A 19,005-nucleotide genomic window follows, 5' to 3' on the forward strand; every position below is an offset into this window, starting at 1 on the left:
TAGTAGACGCCTATTTGTTTAGTTCAATTGCAGAGGCCATATTTTGAATGCATAAAGTCCTTGAGCATCCTTGACCTTTATAGTCCTAAATCCAGGTGCACAACCTTTTTGACCTGAAGGGCTGTGGGGCCGGCAGCTTTACAGACAGACAGACACACACCCACCCCCTCTATGCACAGACAAGAGGGACTTTCCCCTCGCTTGTCTGTGCATAGAAACTGGACAAACTGCTTTCTTCCCCCTCCTAAAACACTCAAAAGGTGCCCCAAATATCCCACTGGGAATTTGGGGGCACCGTTTCATCTCAGCCCTAAGATAAAAAAATAAAATCTCCAGTTAACAGGGTCTTGGGTAGCTGTTCTAGGGGATGATCTCTTTGTTTAAGAACATAAGAACATAAGAAGTGTCCTGATGCTGGATCAGACCAAGAGTCCATCTAGTCCAGCACTCTGTTCACACAGTGGCCAACCAGCCGTCGGCCAGGGATGAACAAGCAAGACCTTGGAGACACTTTGACAAAGTGTCTCTAGGTCTTGGGAAGAGTAGATGATAGTGGGTCAGGTGGACCACTGGTCTGAGCCATTGTAATGCGCCTTCCTATGATCATTAGTACAGCCAGGCAATTGTAAACCCTGGACCCAGAGGACTTTCAGACGGGGGAGAAATCGTGTTTCCTTACCGTTGCTGTTTTCCTGGTTGTCTTCCACGTTTGAAAGGAGCACAATTGCACAGAGAAGAGAGCACTGACCATGCGGCCTGTACATTTCAATGGGACAGCACCCTCTAGTGGGCATTTTATAACACAGCCTCAAAAGAGTCGGGTTTTCTGAGGTTTATTTTGTGTTACTAAAACTGAGAAAAGGAGCAGGAGATGCATAGGAGGCTGATGGCGTCGTTGAAAGGACCTGCAAACATCCCTGAGTAGCTAAGAACGAGTGTGCTATAAATTGTTTCTTTAAAGAAGCTCTAGCTTTGTGTATTTATTTTCAGTTAAGAAGCACACAACTGTCTTTTCTCTTCCTTTCCCCAAACCACCATTCTCTACAACTGCTTCAATGTTAGAATGTTTACCAAACCTGATTAAAAAAATAAAATACTTTGAACGTTTAAAATTTTGGGGTTGTAGCCCATGGTAGTCCTACTTAGAGGAGACCCACGGAAATCAATGGCACTTAAATTAGTCATGATTAATCTCAGTCATTTCATTAGGTCTACTCTCTGTAGGACTAACATTAGATGCAACCCTCTGTATTTTAAACTCTATTAAATCGTAGCACCATCATGACTACTGGAATAAAATGGAGTTTGCTTCTGCCGTTCTGAAGTCCTCATCACCTACTGCTCCCTGCATGTTTATTTGGGGACTGCCTGGGCCCTCGATTTTAGCCCCACGGCACAACCCTAACTGCAACACTGTTCAGAAGACACGCTAAGCCATAGTGGTTAAGCATTTTGAGCAAAACATTATGGCTTAGTGTGTCATGTGAACCATGACTTTGTGTTTCATATAAAACACTCCTAACCATAGTGGCCACATAACCATGGTTTATACACACACACTAACCATTTGCTGCAAAAGGGTTAGAGGCCTAACCATGGCTTAGTGTGTCATCTGAACAGGCCCTGTGTCTGGTTAGCAGAAAGCCACTCTATAGCATTGCTTTTGATATATACCTGGGAATCCTGGAACACCTGGAACGCCAGAATCCCCTTTCATGCCATTCAGACCTGGACGACCCGGCTCGCCCTAAGACAACAGAAGGATGGTGATTATTACTCCTATCGCAAAGAAGTGCCAAAGGGAAATGAAATAAACTGAGTGTTGGGTTCTGTCCTGCAGCGCCACCTGGCGGCCGCAGTACACCTTGCCGGCCACAGAGTAGTTGCAGGATCCAGGCTCATATCCTCGAGCACTCACAGGTGGGCTGATGCAGACCAGCTGGGAGCAGCCAGGAAAGGGCTATATAAGAACTGCATTTCCACTCCAGCTTTGCCACAGCAACACGGTCTCCTGTGCCTACTGCAGCCTGTACCTGACTACCTGCAAATCCTGGACCTTGCCTGACCTTCTGTTTCTCCTGACTATACCTTTTGCCTCTGGCCCTGCCTAAACTCTGTTTTCCTCTGGACTCCGAACGCTGCTTGCCTCTGGACCTAGCTTTTTGCCTCTGGCCCTGCCGGGACTCTGTTTGCCAGTTCCACTGCCGTCCAGCCCAGCCCCAGCATTCTTGCGCTGAGGCCTTGCTGCCCACGCCCCGGACCCTGACATGGAATGAAAGCAAATCAGTAAGTGTTCTTAATAGGAAATTGGATCACGGAAGCAGAACAGATGATGGGTTGGATACAGATGTAGCCATACTTAGAGTAGATCCACTGAAATCAATAGGATTGAAATTTGTCCAGACTAAGTGAAGTCCCCTTGATTTTACTTTGTATACTCTAAGAGTTGCAAAGTCTGGATCCAACCCAGTGACCATCTACCAGCTGTGAAGGGAGTTTATTTATCTAGGGTGACCACATGGAAAGGAGGACAGGGCTCCTGTATCTTTAACAGTTGTAAAGAGAATGGAATTTCAGCAGCTGTCATTTGTATGCATGCAGCACCTGGTGAAATTCCTTCTTCAACACAACAGTTAAAGTCCAGCCCCCTTTTGTATCTGGTCACACTGGGAAGGGCTCCTTTCCATATGGTCACCCTAATTTGTCACTAGTGCTGAAGCATTCCTTAGGTATGGACTGAAAGTTAGGCAAAGAGTCCTCATGATGTCCAAGCTAAAGAGCTACCTAGAAATCAGGGCCCCTGAAGCCATGTGTAATCTGGAGTAAACTTCTCCAACAACTTTTCAAGAGATCCTGGAGTGCAAATTTCAGGTTGTGGGGTGCAGATATGCCACTTAGCATCAGGGTGCAAGGTGGGCTTTCTTGGGTTGTCCCTGCTACAAGGGCCCATAAGTAGCTTCTTGCATTTGAACTTTTAGCCTGCTTTCAAGCGCCTGTTACCTGCAACAGTTATGGTCTGGGCAAGCTGGTACCCGCCAGGTTTTTTAGACTACAAGTCCCAGCTTTCATGACCACTGGCCATGCTGGCTGAGGCTGATGGGAGCTGAAGCTCAAAACATCTGACAGTCACCTGGTTAGGGAAGGCTGGTCTCAAACCCCACTGCTGTTTTTCGTCAGAAAGCTGATATGCTTATAATTTCTGACAAAGCCTGCAGACTGCCAAGAAAGGCTTTATGGGGGAAAAACACTCATTGCCCTCACCCACAGTTTAGAAAGGAACAAACATCTCTGCATCTACTCTCTCCTTTACCAAGTTGCACACTAAGGACATAGTCTTATGTGTCTTGTCCAGAAGGACGTCCCAACAAATTCAATGCAATATACTCCCAAGTAAATGTGCATAGGATTGCAGTCAAAATATCTTTCTCCCAAACCCAGTCGTGGTTGAGAAACAAACATGTCCTCTGCTCTCATGCACCCACCGAGCGTCCAGGTATTCCTTGATCTCCCTTCAAACCGGGCAGTCCGGGCTGACCTCCCGGGCCAGGGTTTCCTTTTTCACCTCTAACTCCTCCAGTTCCGGGGGGTCCGCGGGCACCTTCTGGACCAGGTGGACCTTGATGTTGTAAAACAGATGTTTGTGGATCAGTGTGACTTGGAACTCCTTAAATTCACCTCTCCTATGAACAAGGGCTTGTGCAAAAGAGCCAACCCCTTCTTGAGGATGTGGGGAGATGCATCTTCATGATCAGGGTGGACCTAATCTGAGCTCCAGCTACTGGAAGATTCTGCTACCTCTCCTCCTCAGCTGGCTACCTTGACTTGCCATTGTGAGCATCCCAAAGGAAGTGTGGCCTATATCAGCTGATTAGCCTCACCTCTAATTATCATGAGCCTTGTGTGGTGCAGAGTGGTAAAGCAGCAGTTTCTGCAACTGAAACTCTCCCCACGGCCTGAGTTCAATCCCAGCGGAAGCTGGTTTCAGGCAGCCGGCTCGGGTCGACTCAGCCTTCCATCCTTCCCAGGTCGGTAAAATGAGTACCCAGTTAGCTGGGGGAAAGGTAATAATGGCTGGGGAAGGCAACGGCAAACCACCCCGCTATAAGGCCTGCCAAGAAAACGTCAGCAAAAGCTGGCGTCCCTCCAAGAGTCAGTAATGACTCAGTGCTTGCAGGAGAGGTTCCTTTCCTTCCTAATTATCACTATGGATGAGAAAACCTGCAAAACATGAGCTCATCAAGGTTCTATGATTTCCTCATCCTGAGCTGTGAAAGCTTACCACCCAACCCCTCCACATTCACGACAAAATTTGTGGGCATTTCGGTGCACATCTCCCCAAAGGTACACTTTTTCGTGCATGTTTTAAAGTGTGCATTTTCTTCCTATTGGTTAAAGCATGTTAGCATGCTTTTTAAAAACAACAACAACACATATACATTCTATTAAATTATAAATGATCAAACACGCTTTTCTTTTGTCCGCAAATTGCACTGCAACCTCGGAAACATTCAGACTTAAGACTGGAGATTACATTTGAGTGGGAGGTGCGATTTGGATAAAATCTGGTGTAAAACCAACTGAAACTAATTTCTCATACATCCGTAATTATCGCATTCAAGTCATGTGTCCTCTACACAATGCACTTAAGGCAAAGTGCTGAAAATATTTGGCCTCTTTTCGATCCTCCCAGAGTGCAGGACACGGAATAATGGGCTCAAGTTACAGAAAGCCAGACTCCGGTTGGACATCAGGAAAAACTTCCTGACTGTTAGAGCAGTATGACAATGGAACCAATGACCTAGGGAGGCTGTGGGCTCTCCCGTACTGGAGGCATTCAAGAGGCAGCTGGACAGCCATCTGCCAGGGATGCTTTAAGGGGGATTCCTGCATTGAGCAGGGGGTTGGATTCAATGGCCTTATAGGCCCCTTCCAACTCTACTATTCTATGATTCCTACAGATTGGATGGGGGTGAGATGAGAAAAAGAGAATCAAGACTGAACCCTGGTATCCATATTCATCCAAGCAACCTTTAATGGTGTTTTGGGACCCCGTTCAACCTATACTGTATGCAATCCACCAGTGGGTTTTCCTTTCTCAGACTCAATGGGATTGGGAGATGAGCAGTGCCATGGTAAAGATAAAATGACACCCCTGACAGCAAAGAGGAGAAGTAAACAGTGAAGGAAAGGGACACATTCCATTGGTGGCTACTCCAGTGTTTATACCCCTCCTGTTCATTTAATTGGGAGGCAAGATGCAGAGATGAGTTTGTCAATGGAATGTGCCCATTCGTTCTTTTAGACACATGGTTAAATACAAGGTCATCATGAGACAGTAAACAAACACAAGTACATAATGTAGTTTCTATCTTGAAATTAAAAAAACGCACGAAAGTAGATGATGCATGTCATTACTAGAAAGAACACAGTTATTGCTGATATATTAGAGCAATAAACTAATATGTTGGCCATCTCTCTTGTGGAGACTTTCATCATTTGTCTTCGCTAGAACTGCCAAATGATTTATACTGTATTAATGAACTTGTTAGCTCCTAATATTTCTTAACGAGTTCAAGATTAACCATGGAATGGTGACTGAAAAACATCCCCAGACACACCAGACTTCAGTCCCCACAGAAGCATAGGGAATAGATTATGTATACCAAATAGAAATAAACCCATAAATCCAGTTTGCATTTCTAATTCCACAGAATTCATGCCAATTGGAAAACATTTTGGAAGAAAAATCTGAACTTGACATATAATTAGCTGTTATACAGTATGGCCGATGCAGTTATGGAGGGTAACAACATTTCTTAAAACACAGGCAGAGTTTGAATGTTGCAATATACTATGGTTTAGCATTGCATGCACTTGTGCACTCTCTCCCCTCCTACTTCAGCACGCTTTCACTTCTGTTTTCAATTAATCACGGTTTAGTATTCTGTCTCAATCTTAAACTGTGGTTGAACTTAACTCTGGTTTATTGAAACAAACCAGTTTCATAAACCATGATTTGAAGTTGGCTTGTTTCAGTAAGCTATGGTTACAACTGTCTGGGTTTGGAAATAACGCTAAACTATGGTTAGTTAAAAATGGAAGTGAAAGCTTCTGATCTCTTCCATGGGGCCTCATAAATGGGCAGGGAGGGGGAATGCAAGTCAGAAACTCACCTGTGCTTGTTTACATGATGACAAACCATAGTTTATTCTTATGTCTGATGCAGCCAATGTCTGATTTACAGTCAAAATAACATTTTAAACAACCAATGCAATGCAGCAAAGCAAACTGACCAAGTTAAGAATCTAACCTGGAGGACCTGGAAGGGTCAGAGTTCACCAAAGCCCAATGATCGATGTTAAGGGGGGATATCAGACACCACACAGTGCAAAACAAGATTACTAGTTAGAAGTAGCACACAAATAAGATATTGATACTAAACAGTGAACCCATTTTGCCAGCATATTTTGCATTTACAATACTGAAACATGCATGCATCAAGAACACCTCCCCCCGCAGTCAATGGACATACATATTTACATATTATATTTTTCTTATATAGAACATATTTGGCTTAGGCTGTTCTGACCAAATGTGAGGCAATCCACTCGATCCAAAACTTTGTTGAAGTTCTGGTTATAATACTGCAACTTGAGGTTTGCTCTCCATTAGTTCCACATAAACGGAGACATGCACTATTAATGCGACCATTTCACTGACACTACTGCAGAAGGGACAGCCTGGTTGAAATGAGCTGGCCATCTTGAGTTTCCTCCCCCACATTTTCATTGATGAATGGAAATGGTTTTTGGGAAGAGGCTACAGAATGATTTGGGTCCAAATTTTATGAATCTGAGATGAAATGCAAAGCTGAGGCAGTGTGGTGTAGTGGTTTGAGTGTTGGGTTTGGACTCAGGAGATCCAGGTTCTAGTCCTCCCTCAGCCATGAAGCTGACTGGGTGACTTTGGGCCAGTCACTGACTCTCGGCCTAGCCTGCCTCACAGGGTTGTTGTGAGGATAAAATGGAGGAGGAGGAGGATTATGTAAGGCGCCTTGGGTACATGAAAAAAGCCAGGTTTAAATAGAATAAACAAATCCAGAACTTAGTATATAATAATAAAATGGAGAATTGGGTATCACTACTAATTCATTCATCAACGAAAAGTGGATGTCATAATTTGTTCTTCAAAGTTCTTCAGAAATATTAGCTCGTGGAAGAATCCTGTGCAATGTCTATTCAGAAGTAAATCCCATTGAGTTTTGTGGTCCTTACTCCCAGGTAAGCTTAAATAGGGCTGCAGCCTCAGTAATCGATAGATAAAAAGTGTTTATTTAGGCCATAGACCTTTCTACGCATTCGTATTTGTTCATTGATGTACTAGCAATCTTTACAAGAACATGATGAGTAAGACTGCTGTTACTATCTCCTCATTGCAGACAGGGGGTTGAGGCGATAGCAGTTTGCCTAAAACTGCCCACAGAGCACTACAACAGAGGTGATATTTGAACCTGGGGATTTCTGGCTCACAATTGACTAGGGAAGTTGGAGGAACCCTTCTGTGATGGGCAGGAGTCAATTTTGCCGAGCTTTCATCAGCTTGGTCTCTCAGACTCAGGTCCCTTACTTGAGAGGTGTATCAAGTCAGTCTGTATTGAGTCAGGCCAGCTCGTGGATTTTCGGGTGGGATTCCTCCTTCAAAATCAGCATTTATGCAAATTGCAGCCGTACTGTGCGTAATTTGCACAAATGGCAGCCATGATATACTTGAGTTGCGGAAACTGTACCCGCAATCTGTGCAAGTTAAGTATATTTACAACCACAATTCGGGCAAATTGTAACTGAAATTCGTGTAAATTACACAAATTTGTACAAATGCCAATTTTAAAGGGGGGGTGGGAACTCCCACGAAAGTTCCCAGATTTTGGTAAAAAGACCCCGGCTCTGGGGAAATCCAGCAAGCCCCCAAAGGGTCAGGTTTTCCTGAGATGGCCATCCCTACAATGGGCCAAATAACACGTTATGCAAAGTTGCCTGAAAAGCAGTTGGGGTCAGCACTTTTGAGTGGGTCAAGGGAAAAGGATTAAGCATGGTCTCCTTTGCTCCTTTTCGCCTACAACTCCTACAAACCTTCATTATCGGTTATGCTGTCCAGGGCTGATGGGAGTTGTTGGCCAAAACAACTGGATGGTCGCAAATTGCCCAATCTTGTTGTGACATGTAGTTTGTCCTGAGGCACTATACTACTCAAGTTTTCATACACAATGCCACCTGTGTATCTGCTATTGAGCCATTACAGTGGCATGTGTATAGCACCAGATTCGAATTCTGTTCTGTTTTTATTTATCTTGATTATTTATTATTACATTTCTATCCCTTGGCATCCAGGCTAGTGGAAGGGAAAGGAGAGGTGGAGCCCGTGCCCTCAGCATAGAACATGTCAGTGAAATGTCTTGAAAATATATACATATTCCATGCAGCATTCAATTATAAAACAGAGTATATGCATGTGTACATTTTATCTTGCTTGCTCGTTTCTCGACATTATACTACATTAACACTAAACAAAAGATGAGGCCAGCAAGAACATTCTTATGAAAATTGGAACGTAAGTTTTGCTATGATTTTAAGTATGGAAATATCCAGTGGTTGGTCCACACTGTCCTGCCAGGGCACTTATGTCCGGAACGTACATAAATAATAACTTTTTGATCTAAAACCAAACTGTGGATTTAGTGAGCCGCAGGTGCTTGGTATACTAATTTAAGATGGATTGGGAAAAAAATGATTCTTTGGTTGTAGTCATGAAGATTCGTTTATTAAAAGCCAGCATAGCAAAACTTTCAAGACTTCATCTTAATCCATATAATACATATGCATATGCCAAGTCATTCCTATTCTATGGAAATCTATTGGAAGTATAATAATTAGGTATGATTAACTTAGTATAGAAACAGCAATGATATTCAATGAAATCGTAACAGACACAAAAGCCCTTCTTAGGGCCCAATCCTCAGCGGGTCTACTCAGAAGTCCTGATGAGTTCATTAGGACTCCTCCTAGGTAAGGATGCATATAGGATTGCAGCCTGATTTTATTACAAAGCTAACCTTAGCAAGACCAGAAAAACAGAACTGGATCTGCAGCTTTTCCCAGCTTGATGCCATCAGATATTTTTGACTACACCTCCCAGGATTCTTGAGCCTTCATTAGGCTGGTGGGGGCTGATGGGAGTTGAAGTACAAAACTTCTGAAGGACACCAGGTTGGGGAAGGCTGAAGGGAAGCATGTTAGCACAAGATCCATAACATCCCATGGGATCAACAGATACACAACTTGGCCCAACAGTCCTAAGTGGTTCTAGCGGGAAGGAACAAGGTGGATCCATTACCTCCTTCCCAATCCTGACAGCTCACTTGTATTTCAAATTTCCCCTCCATTGAGAGGAATGTGAACTGCCCAGAGAGCTTCAGCTATGGAGCGGTATACAAATGCAATAAATAAATAAAGGAGGGGAGAGGTTTAGCTACACAACCTTGAGGGCTGGCATAGCTGATAGACCCAGATCAGAACCATCTGGGGTGAACAGAATGGCTGTGGATCCAGTAGATCCAAAGCTGGTTCCTCCCTGCCTACAGAAGCCCCATATGGATGACTGTCACTGCCAGTGGTAGCTTCTTCCAACTTGCCCAGGCAGAGAGCCCCCCCAAACCAGCAGTACTCCCCCTGCCAGCAGAGGTCAGTGGAGAACCATCCTAAACCATCAACCAGAGGGTTATTCACAATGGTTTGGCCACCATCTTGCAATCCATCCAAGAAAAACCTGGCAATATGGAGGACTAACAATGCACTACTTTACATGAATTTTATTTGACATTCATATTTATCTATCGCTGGGCTGTTGGTCATTCCGTATTGTACCTTATTCTTTTAGCTACTGGTGTAAAGCCTATGATACCATGGGCGTGACTAATCCTGATCCTTTCCTGCTTTTTTGCCCCTCAGTTCCCTCACCACAGAGGGGCAAACATGGTTCATGCGTAATGAATCCCTCTTCCGAAATTTGCATGAGGCGTGGCCCCGTCCTCTCCCTTGCACGTCCCGACTGCCCACCTTTGTCTCCTTCCTCCTTCCTGATGGCGTCAGCCTAACTGCACAGCTGAACCCGGGCCCCGCCTTTACGCCACACTGATTGGCCAAGCAAGGCTGTCATCCCACTGGGGGAGGGCTGCCTTTCCTGTTTGGCATGAGGCAAATTAATTGCTATTAAAGCTCAAGCTTTGAACTTTTTTGAACTTTCAAAATTTGCTGCACATCTACACTAGTCAAGTTTCAGTTTAAACCAAAACTGAGCAAAATTGATCTGCTAGATCTCGAGCAATAAGCCTTACACTACTGTATTCTTAATATAGATTTGTATTGTAGTCTATTGTTTTAAATGTTTGTAATCTGCTCCAAGAATGCTTATTCTTGGGTAGATTAAAAACATAAACAAACAAATAGTGGTTCACTGAAGCAGTGAGTTTTGCAGAAGACTTCAAATTATTCTGGATGGTGAAATCCCCCAAAGACCGTAGAAGCTCCAAAAAAGGTTGTCTTCAAAATGGTAGATGAGGTTCAAGGTAGGATAGAGTAGAATAAATTCTAACTGTTAACAATTTGGTTTTGATGAAATCAGTGGCTCCGAGGTCAGGGGGGCAGTAAACCCGCTCTGGGTTTTAGTCAGAACCAGCCAGTATTCTAAAGGAACTATCCAAGGCTCCATTAGAACCACAGCCTCCACTGGATGAAATGCTGGAGGCCAACTCATGCACGTTAACTCATATGAGAAGTGTAATGTGCAGCAAGCAGCAATCTCAGGCCTGCTTCCTTTGTGAACTGGGAATTGGCAGACCTACAATATTCCCGTTCATGGAGGGGACATGCAATCTTGAGAGAGTTTGCAGGTCTCATGAGTTGCACTGCTCATGTGAGCAGTGTTTTGGCGCCAACAATGCACCTTTGGAACTGACCCAGTCAAAACAACCTAAGGGAGGAAAGTCTCCTAGCCAACAATTGGAAAGCGCGCCTACCGAAAAGTGATGGCCAAGACCTATAAAAAGCACTTTTGATCATTTGTGAACATACAGAATTTATGAAGGCAATGGTACAGGAGTAGTCCCCAACCTGGTGTAGTCCAGATGTTCTGGACTTCAACTCCAACTTGTTTTGGGTTTTACGACTGTAAACTTCCCCAACACCCTTTGCCAGGCTGCCAGCCTATGCAAATCTAACAAATAAAACATCCCATCACCCCTAGTGCATAAGCCAAGGGTGAGGCGTTGTAGATGAAAACACCTGGAGGTCGTCAGGTTGGGGAAGGATGTAGCAGAATCTCAAATACTTGTAAGCTGAATACTCAAATGTATTATTTGGACATACTGCTGCCAAATGAACCTCTCATACCCATGGCAGCATGTTAGTACTGTTATGTATGGTGTTGGTTAAATGCTTGGTATATAACACTGCTGTGCTTCCAATTGGGCTATGATTCTTGCAAGGTGCAAAAGCAGCTAGGAAATTGTTACATGGCCTCATATGCAAGAGGTTTGTGGGGCTGATACAGATGTTGCAAGACATCTGCTAATGCCCTGACAAGGATCGAAGGGGGTTCTCAACCAAACGCTTGCATTTGGTCACTTCCCCGATTGCTATCTATCGTCCTACAGCTATGTAAGGTTAATGACTTGGCATACCCATTCTGGAGACCGAGACATTTGCTTTCATCAAAGAAGGACACTCAAGTTCATGCATGCAAAGTTATTACACTGGAGTTAATGATCTAACCTGTGGCACCTGGAAGTAGGGGTTCAAAAGTTCACCAAGGCCATCATTAGAAGGGGGAAATATCAATATGGTTAGGTAACATCAATAAGCTAAACTTTTTTCATGGCGATCCATCTAAAATTCCTTTTCATATACGATGTGTAGACCAAACCATTATAACCTGCAGTCAGTTCGTAACAGTGAAATCCTATGCAAGTCAACTCAGAAGTAAGCCCCACGAACTTCAGAAGGGCGTACACCTGGGTACATGCGTACAGGATTGCAGCCTGAAACAATTAAATTGAAACAGTCCAATTTTCCAGTTTGCTGTGGAGTGGCCATTAAGGAGCAAACCCATGTCGGAAATAAAGCAACTTCTCTAAAGTCAACTGAATTATGCCAGCAACTGCAAGAATCCATCCAACGGGTTGTTTTCTCTTTGTCCAAGAAACATCAGCCTTGGTGGCCAAGTGCATGGTGGTGTTATGCTACTGAGGTGGCATTTCGCCCGTTGCAGGCCATTTAGAAGAACTCAAAGATGGATTGACTTGACTAGCAATAACAGTTTGGTCTACCCACGCCGGGACATGCACGACGGAGTGAGATGAACGCTCCATGTTGTGCAATATACACATGCAATACAAACAAAAGAAGATGGGAACAAAACCACTGAGCAGTTACTGGCTAAAGCGACAAAATCCCCTTCTAAATATGGAACCATTTTAGGGGTTCCTCTACATTACTGGCACATGCAATGAGGGCGGGAGGGAGAGGGGGGGGGGACACTGAAATTCTGTGCCGGCGGAATCCAATCCTTCTGTAGTCATACGAACATGCTCACCATTAGGATTTACCTATTCTGACTGCTTTCGTACAATTAGTTCAAAATATGGCAGCCAGGCTGGTCACCGGCACACCTAGGGGTGACCACATTACACCAGTTTTAAAATCTCTTCACTGGCTGCCAATTAGTTTCCGGGCAAAGTATAAAGTGTTGGTTATTACCTTTAAAAGTCCTACATGGTTTGGGTCCAGGCTACCTGCGGGATCGCCTTCTCCCATACTATCTGCCCCACACACTCAGGTCCTCTGGGAAGAATCTACTTCAGTCAGCCAAAATTAGGCTGACAGGTATTACCCAGAGGACCTTCTCTTCTGCTGCTCCCAGACTGGCCTGCTGGAGGAGACTCGTCAACTTAATAGTCTTTTAGCATTTAGGAAAGGAAGGAAAGGAACCTCTCGTGCAAGCACTGAGTCATTACTGACTCTTGGAGGGACGCCAGCTTTCACCTTCACAGGCCTTATAGCGGGGTGGTTTGCCGTCACCTTCCCTGGCCGTCATTACCTTTCCCCCAGCTAACTGGTTACTCATTTTACCAACCTCGGGAGGATGGAAGGCTGAGTCGACCCGAGCTGGCTGCCTGAAACCAGCTTCTGCTGGGATCGAACTCAGGCCGTGGGGAGAGTTTCAGCTGCAGAAACTGCTGCTTTACCGCTCTGCGCCACAAAGCTATAAAGACGGATCTCTTCCGGCAGGCCTATCAAGTGGAATTTTAGGATGTTTTTAGGATGTTTTAATAATGTATACTATGTTTTAGTTCAGTTTTATGTATTTTAGACTTATTGTTGATCCCTGCCTTGATCCAAACGGAGAGGCGGGTAAGAAATATTTTTATTATTATTATTGCATTCTATAGCTATTTTTCTATCTGACATTATTATTATTATTATTATTATTATTATTATTATTGAAAGTGGTTAAGATGCTGCTTTTAGTTGTAATTGGAAGCTGCTTTCAAGGGCTTTTATAGTGGAAAGCTGCAGACTACATTTTTTTAAGTTGACGAACAACTCCGTACACATTGTAAAAACTAAGCCAATGTGCACGTCAGTGCTACTATTGTGCAACATGTTCTGTTTCTGCTGGGACAGGGGACAAGGAAGTCCCACCCAAGTTTGGCCCACTAGCTGTGGCTCCCCCTGCTGGTCCCACTCTTCTTTCCTTTGGTTCCATCGGGTTTTGCCCAGACATTTTTGACCCACAAGAGCTAAAAACTAAGCAAACTCTCAGCCCTAAAACCTAAATTCTGTGTTTGGGCCGCACCGTCATCAATGATTAATTGATCAGTGATGATGAATCAATTTTGCTTAATTAATAAGACACAGAATGCATACGGGCCTGTGAAATTAGAGGCCAATCTAAGGTCCTCCTCCAAGTGCCTACTCCGAGGGAAGCTCGGAGGATGGCAACAAGGGAGAGGGCCTTTTCTGTGGTGCCCCCCCCCCTCGACTGTGGAATGATCTCCCCGATGAGGCTCGCCTTGCGCCAACACTGTTATCTTTCAGGCGCCAGGTCAAGACTTTCCTCTTCTCCCAGGCATTTAACAATGCTAAGTTGTTGTTTTTAACAAACCCCAGAACTGTTGTTTTTAAATGGATACTGTTGTTTTATACTGTTGTTTTTATGTTTTTGATGGTTTTAAATTGTGTATATTTTTAATGTTTACTGTTTTTAACTTTTGTAAACCGCCCAGAGAGCTTCGGCTATGGGGCGGTATATAGATGTAATAAATAAATAAATAAAATATGAATAAAACCATACCATCCACAGTGGCTGCAGCCGTGCTTTCGCTGCCCTATGTTGTCAATTTTATTGTTGGGGTTAGGGACATAAGTAGCATGGAAGCTATGCCAGCTTTTCAGGGTGGGGGGTTGCCAAGAAATGTTCCGGTCTGGTCATTATATATAGGTTTTGTCAGATCCCCAATAGCCGCTCAGTGGCGTTCACCCACAAGAGAAAGTATCCCTTCCAGAATTAGTACAGAGAGGGACAGCGAACAAGACGACGGATGGGAAGATGAAGATGGCATGGTGGTGCACCATATCCGTTGGAGCTGTGGATGGAGCCAGGATGCGCATACACAATGCCAAGGTGAATGAAACCATGGTACAATCTGATCATGCTGTGCCGCTAACATGGGTTTGATTTCCACGGGTCCCGTGGGCAGTGCGCGTAATTACATTGGGTGCACATGATGGGTTTGTTCATCACAGGGCGTCAGGGCGCAGGCATATTTGGCAGATGCTATGAAAGTTGATTGGGTGCTCGGCTGGATGATTGCCGTGATGACATGCGGAGACCGTCTCAAGTGGGCAAAGTTTTGCTGCCAGGTTATCAGTGCTGCTATTTTTTGTTTTCTCTCTTGGTGTTGCTGCTTTCAGGCAACTGGTTCATGATCAACGATGGATACCCAGAAAACATCGGGTTAATGTCTTGCAGTGTCAACCAAACAATGAGTAATTATCAAAAGGACTGATCAGAAAGCCAGTCAACAGACCAATAACCTGTCAGCAAAATATTCAGTAGTGTATATAGATTTTTCTCTCTCTTACCTGGCCTCCCTGATATGCCTGGTGGCCCAGGGCTACCTTTAGGTCCTTCTGAAGGTGGCCCGGGGAGTCCTGGAGGGCCTGGTGGACCTTGATGGCCAGGCAATCCCCCACCACCTGTCTCTCCCTTCAAACCAGGTGATCCTGGGGCCCCTGGAGGTCCAGGTAAGCCTAAGTCACCCTTTTGACCTGTTGAAAAACAAAAACATCAAGGAAGAATATTTATGGATATCCTAACATTCCAATCCTCCATATTGTATACAGGTTAAAGGCTTGTCCGGGATAATTGGCTTGTATTGTATCCATGTGCCAGAATTGCCGATTACCCATTCAGTTTTAACAAGAACATAAGAAGAGCCCTGCTGGATCAGACCTAGGGTCCATCTCATCCAGCATTTTTCCACACAAGTGGCCAAACATCTTCCAGTGGGAAACCCACAAGTAGGACATGTTGTGGTGCTGGAGCTTGAGCACCTCAAGGATGCCATGAGCTAAACCGTGAAGGGACACCCAAGACGGGAAGGTCATGGTAGAGAGGTCAGACTAAATACGATCCTTGGGGAAGGTAATGGCAACCCACCCCAGTATTCTTGCCGTGAAAACTAAATGGATCAGTACAACCAGAGATATGTCGGTATACCATCGGAAGATGGTCAAAATGCTACTGGGGAGGGACAGAGGATAAGTTCAACTAGCCCCAGATGTGATGACACAGCTAGCTCAAAGCCGAAAGGAGAAGATGCTGATGCTAGGGAAAGTGGAAGGCAAAAGGAAGAGGGGCCGACCAAGGGCAAGATGGATGGAGGATATTCTGGAGGTGACAGACTTGACCTTGGGGGAGCTGGGGGTGGCGACAGCTGACAGAAAGCTCTGGCCCATGAAGTCACGAAGAGTCGGAAGCGACTGAATGAATAAACAACAACAACGAAAAGTGCAACAGCCGCCAGTAACAGTGGTCAACAACCGGCCACTTCAACACATTTTGTTTTGTGAAGTATGGAATTAACAAAGCATAATTTCGCCCCCCAGATCATTCTTTAGATGCTCCTAGGTTTTATTGTAGTTTGTACTTCTATTTTATGTGGACGTTTGGAAACTTTTATAACGTATCTTGTGTTGTGTTTTATGGTTTCAATAGTTGTGAGCCGCACTGAGAACTTCAACTATTAAAATGTAGTAAATAATATTTTTTTTAAAAAAAGAAATAAATAATGAACATTGCCTGATAGTCCTGGAAGTCCTGGAGGTCCGGGGCGCCCAAAACCAGGTTGACCTATAAAACACAATCATCATAGACAAATGAATGATATATTCTGGATCTGAGGATGCAATACTTGGTGATCAGAAACAAACATTTCAGCCGATGAGTTATCTCTGGCACAACTGCCTTCCCAGGTGACCACAGGAAAGAGAGAGAAAACAGAACATAAAGGAGACAGCTGGTGCTAACCTGAGTCGCCCTTCTGTCCTGATGGTCCAGGAATGCCATCGCGTCCGGGCTGCCCTTTCTCCCCTGGAAGGCCCGAAGGGCCAGGTCGACCATGCTCCCCTTAAAAGAATAGAGAGGAACACGTTACACACAGCAGGTTTTAGACGCGTCCCTGATTTTCTGACCCAGAAATGCAAACTGAAGAGCTGCTAAATGAATCTCTGTTCTAAGGCAATTCATAGCTAAGAAAGCCTGATACATTTTCTTACTTCTGTATGTAACACAATCGATGAACAACCCAATTATAAACCTTTCTTTAGGGCTAGGACCGTGATACCTGGCAGAGCACCTCTCCTGGCATGAACCCACCTGTACACTATGCTCATCATCTAAAGCTCTGCTCCAGGTGAGGCTTGGAAGGTGGCCTTCTCAGTGGTGGCCCCCCAATTTTGGTATGAACTCCTCAGTGAGGCCCACCTGCCACCAACATTGTTATCATTTTGGTGCCATAGTAAGACCTTTCTCTATTGCCAAGCGTTTGGCAGCATATGATAGGTTTTTAATCTGGCCATGGGATACTGTTTGAATATATTTGCATGTGTCTGCTCTGTTTATACGTTTGTAGCTAAACTGTTTTTATATTATGTGTAATACTGCATTTTAAAGAGTTTTAAACTTTGTAAACCTCGCAGAGAGAAATGTAATAAATGAAATGAATTTGTTCAGTTCCACTTAACACGTTCTCAGGATGATTTTGGCAAACTACAAGATGAGTACAGACAATCATGGGTTTCAGGGCTGATAACCTGCCCTTGCTGTCTTCAAGATGATTGGAATCTGGTGGACACAATCCATCTGATGACTGCCATTTTGTTTTCCCCAATGCCCTGGAACCCTAAGGCAGTGTTGGATCACAGTTTGGGACTGGACCAAGGACCGTTGATGGTTCCAGCCCAGTAGCCCTGCATCTCAAACTTCTCAGCACTCAGGCGTTACAAGTACTTGACTGTACTCTTCCTTGTAGTTAATAATGGCTTAACTTCAAGATGACTCAAATAGAAGAAGAACCGCGACAAACAATAATGACATACCTGGAGCCCCAGTTGATCCTGGAACACCTGGATTTCCTGGAGGTCCATCAATACCTTTTGGTCCTGGAATACCTGGTGTCCCTGTGAAAGCAGAGTTATAGTGTAAATCAATCAATCAACAAAGCATGAGGTAATGTAAACGTCTATTGGTATGACGGAACAGCAAAATGTGATGGAAATCGTAGAACCCGCTGCATGAATTATAGTACCTGGTGGAGACACAGAAAAGATGGAAAGACTAAACACAGTGAAGTGAGAAAAGACACACACACGCACGCACGGCATGCTATGAGATTTGAAAAAGTTGGATTGCATAAAGAGGACAGAATTTAAGGTCCAAGGATGCCTATTGAATGAGAGTTGAGACAAATCTGAAACTTAAAAATCACATGATCAACCATGGGAAAACATTATTTAAGGATTTTTTAATTATTATTTTTTTACAAAAATGTAAATGCAAGCGCATATGAAAATGGAAACAGTGGTTCTGATCATGCCTATTCAGCAGGGGTGGCCAACCTAGTCCCCTCCAGATGTTTTAGACTACAACTTTCATAATTCCTGAAGATCGGCTGTGCTGGCTGAGGCTTCTGGGAATTGAAGTCCAATATATATATATATATATATATATATATATATATATATATATATATTATTATTATTATTATTATTATTATGCTGATGGTAACCAAGTTGCCTGTATCTATAAGCTATGCTTACTGGATAGGTCCTATGCTTCATGGTGGAGGGGCAAACAGCAGTGTCCTGGCTAAAGCCTTAGAATTTTCAGAAGCAGCCACGGAATTTCATAAGTGTGGCTGCTCAGAGGCCATGGAGAACAGCTACGCCTCTTCCACTGAGTTTTTGGAACTCCTCTCCCAAACGCACTGATAAGAAATCAGCTTCTTCATTTCCATTGCAAACCAACATTTGGTGAGCCAGGAGTGAACTGAAGAGGAATCATTTTGGGAAACCTGGACTGTGACGGGAAAACCTGCCTTTAAGAGGCGGTCCACCCAACGAGACTTGCCACATTCCCAGTTCAGCACCTTGTTGGCACAGTCTAGAGGTTCAAGTCAGCAAAGCAGGACCCATGCAACAGTGGTTCCATCTGGGTAGACTTCTCCACCATGCGCTCACCCCTCCGTTCCCTCAGACAATAATTTCAAAGGGTTGTATGCAATGTTAGTCTTTTCAGCTCAGCGATAATCAGGACAAAACCGGGGTATATTCAAAGGCAGGAACTCCAGCTTCAATAACGCAATGTGAGAGGAAGAGGATGAAAAGAATG

The 19,005-nt window shown here is 44.2% G+C and overlaps 1 protein-coding gene across 1 annotated transcript in view; it reads right to left on the reverse strand.

Annotated features, from left to right (window-relative positions):
* The window catches only part of COL4A5 (collagen type IV alpha 5 chain), a 129,861-nt gene that overhangs the window by 10,887 nt on the left and 99,969 nt on the right, over positions 1 to 19,005 (reverse strand). Inside the window, exons 38-43 of the mRNA XM_063142098.1 lie at positions 17,715 to 17,795; positions 16,645 to 16,743; positions 16,417 to 16,467; positions 15,198 to 15,383; positions 3,483 to 3,616; positions 1,675 to 1,747 (exon numbers count right to left, since the gene is read on the reverse strand). Coding sequence (XP_062998168.1) covers positions 1,675 to 1,747; positions 3,483 to 3,616; positions 15,198 to 15,383; positions 16,417 to 16,467; positions 16,645 to 16,743; positions 17,715 to 17,795 — 624 coding nt within the window. The remainder of the gene's footprint in view (positions 1 to 1,674; positions 1,748 to 3,482; positions 3,617 to 15,197; positions 15,384 to 16,416; positions 16,468 to 16,644; positions 16,744 to 17,714; positions 17,796 to 19,005) is intronic.

Source organism: Elgaria multicarinata, chromosome 15 (assembly GCF_023053635.1).
Source record: "Elgaria multicarinata webbii isolate HBS135686 ecotype San Diego chromosome 15, rElgMul1.1.pri, whole genome shotgun sequence".
Taxonomy (NCBI): Eukaryota; Metazoa; Chordata; class Lepidosauria; order Squamata; family Anguidae; genus Elgaria; species Elgaria multicarinata.